The sequence below is a fragment of the Opisthocomus hoazin genome, chromosome W (genome assembly GCF_030867145.1).
Source record: "Opisthocomus hoazin isolate bOpiHoa1 chromosome W, bOpiHoa1.hap1, whole genome shotgun sequence".
Lineage (NCBI taxonomy): Eukaryota > Metazoa > Chordata > Aves > Opisthocomiformes > Opisthocomidae > Opisthocomus > Opisthocomus hoazin.
Genome location: NC_134453.1, coordinates 33,323,951 through 33,338,506, shown reverse-complemented (window position 1 = coordinate 33,338,506; position 14,556 = coordinate 33,323,951). Strand labels below are relative to the sequence as shown.

The following is a 14,556-nucleotide window of genomic DNA, read 5'->3' as shown; positions in this document are numbered from 1 at the left end:
CCCATGCCACACTTAAAGAGATTTTTGTTAGTATTTCTCCAGAAGATCACTCTTAATTTTCTATGACTGTCTCACATGGAGATATATGGTCTCAGCTGAAGGCACTTGAGATAAAATAATACTTGCTATTTCCAGATGGTGAAAAGGGACAGAAAACCATCTATTCTTGTTACTGTACTGAAGGGGGATGGTTACGGAACTGGTAATTATGTAAGGTAAATCTGAATATCATATTTCAAAACAGGTGACGTATGTCAGGAACACATCATCTGAGCAAGAAGAAGTAGTTGAAGCACTGAGAGAAGAAATAAGGATGATGAGTCATCTGAACCATCCTAACATTATTCGAATGTTAGGTGCTACATGTGAGAAGAGTAACTATAACCTCTTTATTGAATGGATGGCAGGTAAACAACTGCATGCCAAAGAAAATGAAAGTATCAGTTGAGTCTTGAACTATGTAGTTTCATACTGCAAAATATTCTATGCATCACTTCAGTTTGCGAACTTGTATTTTTATTGGTAACCAGTATAAAGGTTTATTTCCAGAACAGCTTAAGCTATATTCTTACTGGCATCCTTTTTTTAAATTGGAATTTTTCATACCTAATCTGTCATACAATTAAAGTAATTGGAAGCCCTGAACAAAAGTTCTACTATCTCAATTTCTGAATTTAAATGAGGAATAATGTATTGGGTTTATGTGGCAAGGTTTTGGTAGTGGGGGGGGTTACAAGGGTGGCTTCTGTGAGAAGATGCCAGAAGCTTCCTCCATGTCCGACAGAGCCAGTGCCAGCCATCTCCAAGATGGACACGCTGCTGTCAAGGCTGAGTCAATCAGCAACAGTGGTAGTGCCTCTGGAATAACATATTTAAGAAGGGGGAAAAACTGCTGTGCAATGGCAAATGCAGCCGGAGGAGAGGAGAATGTGTGTGAGAAGCAACTCTGCAGACACCAAGGTCAGTGAAAAAGTAGGTGCTCCAGGCGCCAGAGCAGAGGTCCCACTGCAGCCTGTATTGAAGACCATGGTGAGGCAGGCTGTGCCTCTGCAGCCCATGAAGGTTAATGGTGGAGCAGATCTCCACCTGCAGCCCATGGAGGACCCCATGCCGGAGCAGGTGGATGTGCCCTGAAGGAGGCTGTGACCCTGTGGAAAGCCCACACTGGAGAAGGCTTCTGGCAGGACCTGCACAGAGGAGAGGAGCCCACACTGGAGCTGGTTTGCTGGCAGGACTCGTGACTCAGAGACACTCACGATGGAACAGTCCATTCCTGAAGGATTGCACCCTATGGAAAGGTGACATGGAAAGGACCCATGCTGGAGCGGTTTGTGAAGATCTGTAGTCCATGGGAAGGACTCACATTGGAGAAGTTTGTGGAGAACTGTCTCCTGTGGGAGGGACCCCATGCTGGAGTAGGGGAAGAGTGTGAGGAGGAAGGAGTGGCAGAGAGAAAGTGTGATGAACTGACCACAACCCCCATTCCCCATCCCCCTGTGCCACTCAGGGGGAGGAGGTAGAGAATTCGGGAGTGAAGCTGAGCCCGGGAAGAAGGGAGGGGTGGAGGGAAGGTGTTTTAAAATTTGTTTTTATTTTTCATTACTCTGATTTGATTGGTAATAAATTAATTTCCCTGAGTCCAGTCTGTTTTGCCTATGACTGTAATCGGTGAGTGATCTCTCCCTGTCCTTATCTTGACACATGATCTTTTCATTGTATTTTTTTCCCCTGTCCAACTGAGGAGGGGGAGTGATAGAATGGCTTTGGACAACTGGCATCCAGCCAAGGTCAACCCATCACAAGTTAGAAACTGAGACACAGACACTTCAGTTAGAAATATATCAAACTATTGCATTTTCAGTGTATATATGTGATTTTACATTATTATACAAAAAAAAAATTTGCTAGAAAGTTTGGAATATCTGTCACTTGGTGGTTGTCCCAAGCATGTTCATAAAATTTGTGTGAGGTGACATGCAGAGGCATTTGAGAAGTAAAATTCTAATAATAGGGAGTAAGCAGGATGCTTTGGGAAAAACATGTTCAAATCTTAAGATATTTATTTATTACCAAAATTACCGCTTCATATATTTCATTATTGTACAGAGCAGGTACAAGAAAGTTTATATCCTTTAATAAGGTGCTTTATTAATTTTATGAATGGGATTATATGTTGTCACAGTCCAGTTACCATGACTAGATACAACCTTCTTATAAAAGAAAACATTGCACCTTAACTTATGTTCGTTGGCAGAAACCACTTAGCAATACCAAAGTGCTAACAAGGAAAGTCCAGGTATGTGTTTTTACAGATAATAGTGCAGAAAATATTTTTCTCAAAACTAAGGGTGTTTAACTCTTAGTACTATTTCAGAACAATTATACTTATTTAGGTAATGAAATATCAGAAATTGTCTTTACATCATTCAAGCCCGAATTATGTTGGAATACTTTGAGAGGCACAATGGAAATCCAAAATCTTGAGGATCTAAATACCACTTTTGGAAAACAGAGGAAGATGCTGCTTTTCCTTGCTTGTATACTTGCTTCTATATATTGCTACTTGGGTGATAACAAAAGTAAATTAAGATCCTCGCAGGGAACGCTTACTGGAGGCTGCATGTATCTATTGCCCCATAGAAAGCTAGTGTTCTACTACTTGAAAACATTAGTGCAAAATGTAGGTATAAATACACGTAGGTTTTATCAGCAACAGTACTTTGTACGCTAAGGGATTTGTACATTCTTTTAAGGACAGATGAAAATATTAGGAAGCATAAAGACTTATGTCCTTGTAATGTGTACAGTTCCAGTTAAAAAGTAATCAAGTAACCAAGTATATTACTTTTTGCTTATGGAACTTTTAATGTTGGGGGGGGAAGAAATATAATTACAAATTAGGAATATCAATACCAAGTTCCGATTTTAGGAGGCAGTGCTGCATTCTACTAATACAAAATATAAGTGTTGATAAATTGTATTTTTTCTGTCTTCTAGGGGGTTCAGTTGCTCATTTGTTAAGTAAATATGGAGCCTTCAAAGAATCTGTTATTATTAATTACACAGATCAACTGTTATGTGGCCTTTCTTACCTCCATGAGAATCAGATAATCCATAGAGATGTTAAAGGTGAGAATTATTTAGAATGTCTTTTAAAAAGGAATATTCAGAAAGCAGCACCTATTTTGGCTCAAGACCTGTTGCTTCTCTTGGATACTATCTCAAGAGTGTTATTTCTGTTGGGTTTATCTGATAATACTTAAGAACCTTTAATTACTGCAATTAATCAGAACATTCATAGTATGCTTGGGGATACTTGCTACCTGTGCCAATGGCTTAGAAAAATTTGTTTTCTGAATTTGTTCAAATAAAATATGAAGTTGCTATATAGCTTTAAAGATTGTTAGTTAAATTAATGTAAATACCCTGAAATGACAGTAAAATCTGTGAATAAACCAAAATAAAAAGGTTAGGTTTCTAATGTATAGGAATATTATGATGGGTTTTCTTTCCCTATCCTGATTGAACATAAGCACAGTCGTACTGTTTGATGAACAAAATTTGGACTTTATTGGGAAATACTAGTCTTACTAAAGTTCTCCCTGTAATGTCACTATAGCTGTCCATAAACTGGAGAGATATCTAGATAAGTAGCAACATAATGATGGCAAATATTTGCCTTTTAATATTTCTCCTTAAAATATGAAAACTTTCAGTTGCTCTGTAATTCTCTTCAAGACAACTCAAAGTTGCTTAAGGATGAAATGTTTAAATTTCACAGGGAGTTACGAGCAATGAAAACCTCCAGGGTTTTAGGTCATAATTTCCTTTCATTATTCCATCTCCAGATATTGTTCCAGAATCCTGTGTTTGCCCTACTTTGAAAGTTTGATAGCTTCTCTAAATCTCTGACAGCCTCAAGCTGTGTGTAGTATCATTCAGGCATAACAGAAAAGTGACGTTATTAGACTTTGTCCTTGATTTTTAGATCTCCTTGATATTGTGGGTGGGGACCATCAACCTATTTATAGCTTTGAAACAGAGGGAGGAAGAGTGTTTGTTCATCCTTTTGTCTTTAATAAAAAGCCAACTAGCAGTATTTTTATTATGCTGTTGACAGGTGCCAATTTGCTAATTGACAGCACAGGTCATAGATTAAGAATTGCTGATTTCGGAGCTGCAGCCAGGTTGGCATCAAAAGGAACTGGTGCTGGGGAATTTCAGGGACAGTTGTTGGGAACTATTGCATTTATGGCACCAGAGGTAAGCAACCAGTTTTGGAAGTTACTTCAAAAAGTTTGTTTGTACTTGTTAAGCTAATTCATACAACCAAATAACAGAAAATTGCTGTAAATGCTTCAAATGTGTTTTAAATGTACTTGTTCTAAAAATTAGGAATGATTACAACACGGTAATAAGAAAGAAACGTCATAAGTAGTTTGTTACAATATGCATAATAAGTATTGTTATTAAAGCTTAAATGACTGTTTGGTCAAAAGCTAACTATTGCAAGATACTCTGCCCCTTGGTCAGGCATTTTTATTTACTAGCTCTCTACAGCTGTACAAATCTTATGGCATTTAAATCGCTGATCAATCTCTCAACTTGAAATGTTAATCAGAATGCACTTGATTATTTTTTTTAATCTAAATTACTTAGTTAAGAGACTTTGTATTGGATAATCTGAGTTTTGATCTCTTCAGGTTCTGAGAGGTCAGCAATATGGTAGGAGCTGTGATGTGTGGAGCGTTGGCTGTGTTGTTATAGAAATGGCTTGTGCTAAACCTCCTTGGAATGCAGAGAAACACTCCAATCATCTTGCTCTGATATTTAAGGTGAGGTACTTTTTTGTAGCATATTTGTAGCAACAGACACTGACTAATTTCATATACAGCAATGTGAATTTTAGAAAAGTGTACAAGTTGTAGGGTTTGTTGCAATGGCTCTTTATATTGGAGCTGTTAGTACAAAATCAATATTTATACCAACATAATAATCATACTTGCTTGTTTAAAAAAAAGGCTACCAGCACAATAATATGCAGAAAAAGCTGTGTTCTAAGATATAAATACATAATGTAATAGGCTAAAAAAAAAAATGGGAATAGAGTTGATCTTAACTCTAGGCAGAAGATTGGTATTTGACCTCTTTCTTTACAATCCTGTAAAATATGGGAGCAAAAGAAGTTTTTCTACCATAAAACTCTTACGTGTGTATTCATATTTTCATACTGGGGAATGTCCTTTGGTAAAAACCTGATATTCCACATTCAGGTTTTGCTGAAAGATGTTTACCATTATGCCATGCTATATATGAATATTATTCCTCCCTCTTCTAGGTCATCTAATTTGGCATTCATGTTTATTACTAAAATCAATGAGGTGTATTTAACTCTAAAAATCTAGTTGAACTATAGGCATGAATAAAGAAAATACTGCCACAAGTGAAGAAAGTGATTAGCATCTTCACTAGTATGAATGAAGAAAGTGTTTCCACAAAACAGAACTAGCACAGCAGTATTTAAATATGTTCTGATTAAGTACAAATCACTTATAAGAGATGTAATTGTCTTGGTTCTGTGAATCTGGTGGTGCCACCCTAGTGTTCTCAATCTTGCTTAATTTTATCTTGAGAAGTTCAAAATTAATTTGGTTGGGAGTGATCTGCTTCTGAGAAAGTTTGCCCTTTAGGGTGGTAGCAGAAATATAGTAAGACAATGCAAGAGAGCATACCCAGCTTAACATATCATAATGTAACATCACGCAGCTTAATATATCTCAGTGTTTTCTTACACTATGCCGATTAAGTGATGGCAAGTATTAGACTAAAGAATACCCTTAAGTGTGGCATAAGAGCTTTCCTTATGGCCTGCTTAGCGGATGGTTACTGCAGAATCTTGCTGTAAGAGGAAAATTTAGAGAAAAGTGGAAGGAGAGAGGCAGACTGTGAAAAGCAATAAAGCGTATGTTATTGGGGAAAGAAGCGTAAAGGGAATTTAAGACCCGTTTTATAAAATGGAAGCAGTAATGTAATCCTCAAACTGCATTAGGAAATATGCTCAGTGCATAAAAGCTCATAATATAACGAGTCAGCTGAAAATTATTGGCTTGTTGAAGGTTTTTGGGGTAGGAGAGAGGGCTTAAGAATCACTGACTTCTAAAAAAGTTATTCTCGCTTTGTTCAGATTGCTAGTGCAACTACTGCTCCATCAATCCCTTCACATCTGTCTCCTGGTTTGAGAGATGTGACTCTTCGGTGTTTAGAACTTCAACCTCAGGACAGACCCCCATCAAGGGAGCTGCTGAAACACCCAGTCTTCCGTACTACATGGTAGCTACTTATGTGTAAGGTTGATATACTGAAGAAGATGCTATTGAACATACAACTGTCTTGCAATGAAGTTAAGCACAGCAGCTTGTGTTATTCTGCTAGCATTAATGATGGATACATCAAGGACATAAGGCCAATGGAGGACCCTATGTGATTGACAAATCAAGATCTTTACCTAGGCTCAGTATACAACATTTCACAACTTGTACAGAGACTTGTAAACTGTGCATTTTCAAGCATTTGGCTCTGTGAACACAAAAGATTTTTTCTTTAAATCTGCATTATTATTTAGCAGATAAGTGATTTTTCTTTTATTTGGAGCACTTTTTCAGCGATCTTAACAGTTGAGGGGCCCAGGATCTATTTTAATATAGCAATCACTGTTCCATTTCACATCATGTAGATGTAAGCAGAGGGTTCTGCAGTTTTCAGCACTGGTTGAAAGGAAGTTCTGTGTCTTTTAATTATACAAAGTTCTCAGAGTAACAAATCCAAACATTGATGGATACTTTAAAAAAAAAAAAAACACCACAACATTTTGCCTTCCTTAAAGTAAGAGCAGGCAGTTGTGGTTCACTGTACGTTTACTGCTGATCATGTAATTTTTTTTTTTTAATTAAATTTTGTTTTCATTGTATTTTTAACTTTCAGGGAAAGGTGATCTTTTAAAATACTCTGTAGAAAAAGATGCAAACTGTCATGGAACATCTTGCTGACACGAATTTTAAAAACAGATTTGCTGGAAATTTGGAATAAAATAATGCCATTTTCAAGTCAGTGTTTCAGCTTCTGATAGTATAGGTTATTTAAAAAAAAAGGTATATTTTGCATAAAACAACTTAGTCTGAATCGTGCTAAAAGTTGGGCCTTCTTTTCATATAGCAGTTTCTTCTGGAAAATCATGTAGAGAAGTTTCATGTCAAAGGCCCCAAACCCAGCTCCTGTTAAAGTTTATGGGAGACTTTGTCCTATACTTCAGTGGGAGCAGGTGCCACCTATGAGCAAATCTCATTCTTTTTGTAACAAAACTGAGGTCACATTCTTCACTGATAAGTTTTACCTGCTGTTTTCCTTCTGCTGTATATCATCTCTTTACTGTAGCCATTAATGATAATTTAATTTGAAAAGTCTTAAAAATATTACCATAAGGTATTTATTTTAACAGGAAACAAACTTGGATTTGAAAAACAAGGTTAAGTAAAATGCGAAGTAAAGCTTAACCTATAATGCAAAACTTGTGGGTTTAGCAGGTGTGTTTTTAAAATTATTTTAAAGGCGGGTTTTTAGATTCGGATGCATGTAATGCTAAAGGAAAATGGCAGATTTTCTCTTTTTAAGAGGGGAGATCTTTTTAAATCAAATACTCATTGTGTTTAATCAATTAAAAAAAAAGTTCATGTTTTAACTCTTCAGAAGCCAGCTGAATTGTTGGACTGAAATAGCATTGGTTATTTTCAAAGACTCAGGACAAACTAAACAAGCTGTAGTACATTAAAAATGTACAATACAAATTGGAAGTAAAACATCTTAAAGATAAGATTACAGGGATGATAGTGCTCATACTAATAAAAAGCAATGTCATTAGTTGTGAAATGTGTTTCTTTTGGAAACTTTACATTCCGTTGTTTTGAAAGAATGGCAGATTTTGAAGAGTTAAATACCGAAATGTAAAGTTGGGTAGTTCTAACTGTTTTGTACTTGACTTTTTTGTCCACTTTAGAATTTCTCATTCTAATAAGATTGTTTCCAAGTCTTTCTTATGTGCAAGATTTAAAGGATGCCCTCTTGCCAGTTCATGTACTGGAAGATCAATTGTCAGATTAATACTGTTTCTGGCAGAAATGTAAACTGTATAAACTGATGAACCTCAGCTAATCAGTATTACTTTGTAGATCACAATGCCTACCGCATTTCAAACTCAAACTGCCTCTAGGTGTCCAAATGTATTTGTTTGAGTTTGTGTTTCCCTCAGTTTGCTGGTAGTTATGGTGGTCTTAAAATGTAGATGTGATGCAATATTCTTATTTTGGATCAAAGCTGAACTGAAAGTAGTGTTGTATATTTTTTTTGTTGTTGTTCTTAATTTTATTTGGTACTTCAGTTGTAAATGACATCTACTGCTGTTTATTCCAGTTTCTACTACCTCAGGTGTCCTATAGAGTTTATTCTACCAAAGTTCACTTTCACAATGAAATTATATTTGCTATGTGACAGATTCCTAACACTTCCAGGGCTTAAGGGCTAACTTCTATTAGCACCTTACTGTGCAAGCAAATTTTACAGAAATCTCTGGGTTAAGAAATTTGGCTTCATTGTATCCTTTGTTATTTTAAATATATCAAGTTATTTTAATTTTTTACCCCATTGAACCAATTTTATATAGTATAATTTGTACCTATTTTGGTGTTTTTTCTTTATAGCAAATAAAAACTTTTGAACAAATTTTGTCCTTTACTTATTTTAATGTAAATGTGTTCAGTTTAACAATGTGAATAAAATATTTCTGGTGCACTTCACTGTTTATACACAATTTCATATGCAATACTTGATATAGTAAGACTTTGTTTCTAATATTAAATGACATACAAATATCGGCAGATATATGTATATCTTGGGTATATCAATAAAGAATGCTTAGATAAAGAGCAGCAACAAACACTAAATATTTTTTAATTTATAATAAAGGTAGGAACTGCTCTGTGTCTATGAACCTCATTTTTCTTATGCCCTTAGATCTAACATTTAAATGTTTAAATTTCACATTACTACAGAAATGTAACTGTTAATTGCCAAGTCAAGCGAGTTGACTTGGTTAGATGAGTTCTGGAGCCATTGAGGTGTATCTTGGAAGTTAATCTGCTATTTTATGGTTTTCAGAGAAATTATTCTGTTGCTTCTGATTTAGGGAGCAAACATAAATCTTTCCTTATTCAGGCAATCTGAATATGTATTGCAAAACTAGGGCTTGTTTCAGTTGCTTGTCATTCTCCTGATTTTTTTTTATATTCTTAAAATTAATTGATTTTTGGGTAGTTGAAAATTAAGTTCAAGTGTTCTATAGCCTCTTTTGTGACTACTAAATTCTACATTTTGAAGGATCAATCTTTATAGTCTTCATTACTTATGTGATTTTTCTGTAAATAAGATGAACATATCAATTCACAAGTAAAACTTGGCAGCAGTAATCTTCAGTTACATTCTAATATCTGATTTTTAAAATCAGAAAAATATATTGACTGAAATGTCAAGGAGAACATATGGTGAGGGTTAAATAAAAGATAAATTGAGTGTAAGGTATTTTTCCTTCATTTGATTTATTATAAAACTCCTGAATTTTACAGTACTGTGTGGTAGTTATAATGTTGCAGTCTCCTTTTAGGAACAAGGGATGGCAGAGATCACCTGTCTCCAGCAGTTGGCAGTAAATGTCAGACACACCTACTTATGGAACCAAATGTCTTCATTTGCTAAGGGCATATTCAGTTCTTCCATGGGCAAATAGTAAGTTATGCCCACTTTGGTTTCTCTGGTAGGAATAATATTACATTGTGTTCTACATGACTGTCATAGTTTGAAGTCTGACAGTGTTTCATCTTTGCAAGTTCTCATTGAAAAGTAATAATTGCTTTCAGAGCATGTTGGAATGTCATAAAGATCATGTCTTTTCTCTTCGTCCGAGTGGGTAAACTCATGTATGGCTGTTCTGCCCTGACTGTGCCCACCTCCTGGGACGCTATTTCCCTTACTAAATTTTCTCTCATTGCTTAGTGTTCCTTGCTGAGCTGAATCATGAATGTGACAGTCTTGCTTTTAAGAGCTACAATATACATACACTGTGGCAAAAGTGCCTGTTGTTTTCTCATTAAGGCACACAGCTGCTGAAATTCAGAATTTCAGTTGTGAATTGCTACCTTTCTTCAAAGGCTGAGGCTTACCCTGATGCACTGTGCCATTTCCTTTTATTTCCCTCAGTTATTTCAATTTGCAGTATATCATTGCTCAGTTCCTGTTCTTGGAAAAATGTGCAAGACCAACAATAGACTTAAAATGAATATGGAGTAAATCAAGAGGCAATTTATAAATATTCGTGAGACTCTGAGATGGGAAGTGAATTCTCCTGCCTGTTTCATTGCTTTGGTGGGTCTGGCTCAAAATCCCAAACTCTTGACAAGAGTTCAGATCCAGACTTTAGGAGTTAAGCTTTGACAGTGACTTGAGGTTTGCTTTCTCTGTTCACCTGAAAACCAATTCCCAAACACTAGCTGCTTATTTTTTTAAGATGTTTTCCTAAGAAAGATACATGCTGTCGTGTTCTGTCTTGTTTTCCCAATAACTTTTTACTGCAACTAAAATTGCAGATCAGGAGCAGCATTAAAGATACAAGTTTTATGAAAGTAGGTACCTAAGCAGAAAAGGGAGACTGAGACAGAACAGTGACCAAGGAGATCATAAGATTACTCTTACTCTGATGTCTCCTTAACAGATTCTAAGATTATGATGTGTAAAGAATAATTTGGGGGCCTTTGTCAGAATGAAGTACCTTGCTCATAAGAACACCAAGTAAGGCTTGGATGGGTCATAACATGTAGTCGAGGTGTTAGCGCTCCAGTCAATGTTTATGAATGTCATATCACTGTTTTAATCTCATTCTATTAAATTGATTGATAAATGTTTTTGTTATTACCCTCACCAAATGTTACTCCATTTGTATATGGGCTGATTTATGTAAACTTACACCTAGATACCAACCCATAATGTAGTTAGTTAATTTTTTAAGACCAATTGCTGAATGGTTGTTTTCTTTTCTAGATTTTTTGGTTCATTTTACAGACAATTAATGGTAGAATGTGGCACCAGAAGAGTTTTTGCCCCCAGCCCACACACACTTGAGTCCTAAATGCTCAAATGTATTTCTTTTGTTAGGTTTGTTGTAAATTATGCAGACTGCTTCACATCAGTAAGTGGGCTGTACATTTCAAGCTGCAGTTGCTTATGATGCTACAAAGTATAACTCGTGTCTCCTTGTCACCCAGGCCAAATACTATTCAAAAGTGGACAGAAATGTTAACAGGTTTCAGCTTTGGGCTGTTGATCTACTCCTATGAAGTGGATCATCTGAGGTGCTAACAGCCTTCAGCATCAGTAGACAAAGACACGGTAAAAATTTTTTAAAAGGTGAGCCGATTATAGTGTTTGGATTGCTCCTGAACGTATAATTGTCAAGTAGGTGGGGTTCAACTGCTGCTTCTAGTTAATTTTTTTTTTTTAAACTCGTTTTGGTATCAGTTCTTGCCTTTTTCAATTGTTTAATAAAACACAGGAGGGGCATATAACATCTTTTAGATACATATGTGTGTATATTTACATATATAAAAATGCACCCATGGGATAAAGTTCTCTTTTCCAGTGCCTGCAACTCTCCTTTTTTTGGTACGAATATATCATGACTTTATATGTAGCATCCTATGGTTAACTAGCTCTTCATATGCTGTCAGATGTTGAAGAACAGAGTCCCAGCTGCACTTGAGTCTAGTTTCATTGATTAACGGCTCCATGTTGGCATTAAAGTTTTTCTCATGGTCCTTGTGAGCTGCCTTCTCTCCTTAGCTGGGTGAAAGCTGCTCCATGCCTAGCTGTTAGGTTGTGATTCGAAGATCCGGTAGGAAAAACCTAACAGTACAATGTATACTGTTAAGCAGGTATTCTTTATTGCGGTGCCGGGCACACGGGGGATTTCTCCTCCAAACGTGTGCACCAGCCACCCTGTTGCTTCAGGTTACATACAATCACACATGTAAATATTCGTTATATTTCTAAGAACTAATTAGCATATGTAAATATCTTTCACACATGTCTGTTAGCATCTTTGGGTGGTCTTCGGGGGTCCCAAGATGAAGGCCCATCCTCTTCATCACGCTGTTCACTGACTGACATTTGTTTCTGCGCAAACTCAGTTCCAGGATCACGTATATCGTGTCCTTCAGGTTGTTTGGCTCTAGTCTTGTTGCTCTCTTGGTGCCTCCTTATCTCTGTAGCTTGGTGCATTTGCCCTCCCAAGGCCGAGCTGTCTGGAGTAGAATTATTTAGGAGTCTCTTTTATCCCACAATTATCCCAATTATTTGCTGAGAATCAAGACCACTTTTGTTTCACTTAATTATTTTGTCTAACGACTAAGTGATAGCTTGTGCCCATGTCCTTCCACTACATTCCTTAATGAGAAAACAGGGATTAGTGTAACAGTTATATTGTTAGATCACTATGCATGCAGAAATACAAGTTACAGTACTAAAGACTACTAAAACCTAAAAAATATTAAGGCTTTTTTTGTTATAGTTTCACGTTTCTTACAATCCCCTCTATCATTCCCCCCTTTTCTTTAAGACTTTTGTTTCTTTTAGATCAAAAAGTCTTAGTAATCATCAGATCAATCCATTCTTACTTTCCCAACATAATCGATTACAGCACTTGCAGCACTGAATCATTATGCAAGCCAAAACACATACACCTACTATCACAAGAGCTAGGAAAAACAGGTTCTTTAACCAGGATAAATTTGGTAGCCATGAGGTGAGTTTATTCCACATTTCCTCAAATCCGCAGGAAGTATCATCTTTAACCACTTTGTGTAATATTCTGGTTTGTTTCCAAATTTCCTCTAGATCCGTGGAGACTCTACCACTTTGGTCTATATACACACAGGAGCTTGTGTTTATGACTGTGCAGACACCACCCTGTGAGGCTAGTAGTAAATCGAGGGCCATTCTGTTTTGGATCACTACCTTTGATAGGCTCGATACTTCAGTTTGCAGGGCACTTATGGCATCTGTGGTTCTATTTTCGATGTTTTCTATCACTGCTGATATGTTTACGATGGCTTTTTCTAATTCACTTACTCCAAGCCATGGAAGGAACCATCTAACAAAGCTGTGAAAGCTAGTAGGCCTTTCTACGATGGGATTGGGAGTATTTGGGGTCTTTTTAATCCGCCTAACGAAAGCTTTGATCCATCCCTCCTGTTGATGTACTTTGTCAGTAATTGTAATATTGGGGATTACAGCTCCCAGAGTGCATACCCCTTTCCACCCAAAAGGTAGAACCTTCCAAGCTCAATTTCCACACAGCCAGTGCCATCCTGTTTTCTCAGGACTTTTAGGCACTGGCCACCCAACGTCAGGTTTAGTATTAGTTGCCTTAAAGCCCGCTAGTAAGTCTTCGTCCCAACTACCTTCCCCAAACAAATCTTTATATCTGCTACACCCTTTTGTTTTCCCCACATCTATGGTAGTATTACTCTTGCAGAATGGGGTGTTGTTCTCTCCCTGTATGTGGCATCGTTGTATGCAGGTATAATTGTACCATGCTTTGGGTTCCTCTATTTGAATTTCCTGCTGAGTAGTCATGTTGCCCGATTCCCATTTTTGGTCTACCTTTAAATGTAAGCTGCCGGGGATGGGTATCCCTATGAGGGTTCCCCTGCTCTCTCCTGAAGTTGGCATTTGAGTACAAATCCAACAATCATTTTTGTGTAGTATCTGAGTGATGTTCTGGACTAGGATCAGATGCATCCTTCCCTGGCTCTAGGGAGTGATGGGATTATGCCTCAGATGCATGGTGGGCAGGGAGTGCCCTCTTGGTCAGTCAGTTCAGTGCTCTGATGGGCTGACTTGTACTTTGTTCTATTTTATTTAAATACCTATGTCGATTTTAATTTTAAATATAATTTTTTAAAATTTAAAAAAAAATGGATTGCAATTATGCCTTCATGCGTGTTAAGTGCATAGCAATGTTACATTAAGTAAAGTTGGTATCTGCTGCTTAATGTACTTTATTATCAATCCTCTGTAATCGATGGCCTTGCTGGACTTGTCAAATGCAAGAGGAAAGACAAACGGACTGAGGTGTGTCTTGACTGAGGTGTCAAGAGCCGAAGAGATAACCAAGGAAGTAATTAACTGGTGCTTATCTTATCAGACTAAAGTAAGGGGGGATAGCCCATCACTGTAAACCAAGTGATCTGTGGGGCGCTGCTGAGGCTGCACAGCCAGAGATTGCTTCAGAGATTGCTTTGCATAAAGCACAGATGGCCCCCGAATACACATACCAAGATGCCCGCTCCAAAGGCGTGTCACACTGCTGAGTCCCACTTCTGACGACATTCCATGCCAAGAGCCAATCGACAGACAATAATTGACTTAGTCCCACCTCGCAAAAAGATTTCTGAACAT

The 14,556-nt window shown here is 37.0% G+C and overlaps 1 protein-coding gene across 4 annotated transcripts in view; it reads left to right on the top strand.

The window, feature by feature from the left end:
- The window catches only part of LOC104337710 (mitogen-activated protein kinase kinase kinase 1), a 287,667-nt gene extending 278,980 nt beyond the window's left edge, over positions 1-8,687 (top strand). For all 4 annotated transcript variants that reach the window (XM_075446282.1, XM_075446280.1, XM_075446279.1 and 1 more), the window contains 5 exons: positions 245-407; positions 2,998-3,129; positions 4,121-4,263; positions 4,704-4,835; positions 6,185-8,687. In XM_075446282.1, coding sequence (XP_075302397.1) covers positions 245-407; positions 2,998-3,129; positions 4,121-4,263; positions 4,704-4,835; positions 6,185-6,334 — 720 coding nt within the window. In that variant the 3' untranslated portion in view covers positions 6,335-8,687. The remainder of the gene's footprint in view (positions 1-244; positions 408-2,997; positions 3,130-4,120; positions 4,264-4,703; positions 4,836-6,184) is intronic.
- Positions 8,688-14,556: the final 5,869 nt, after the last annotated feature.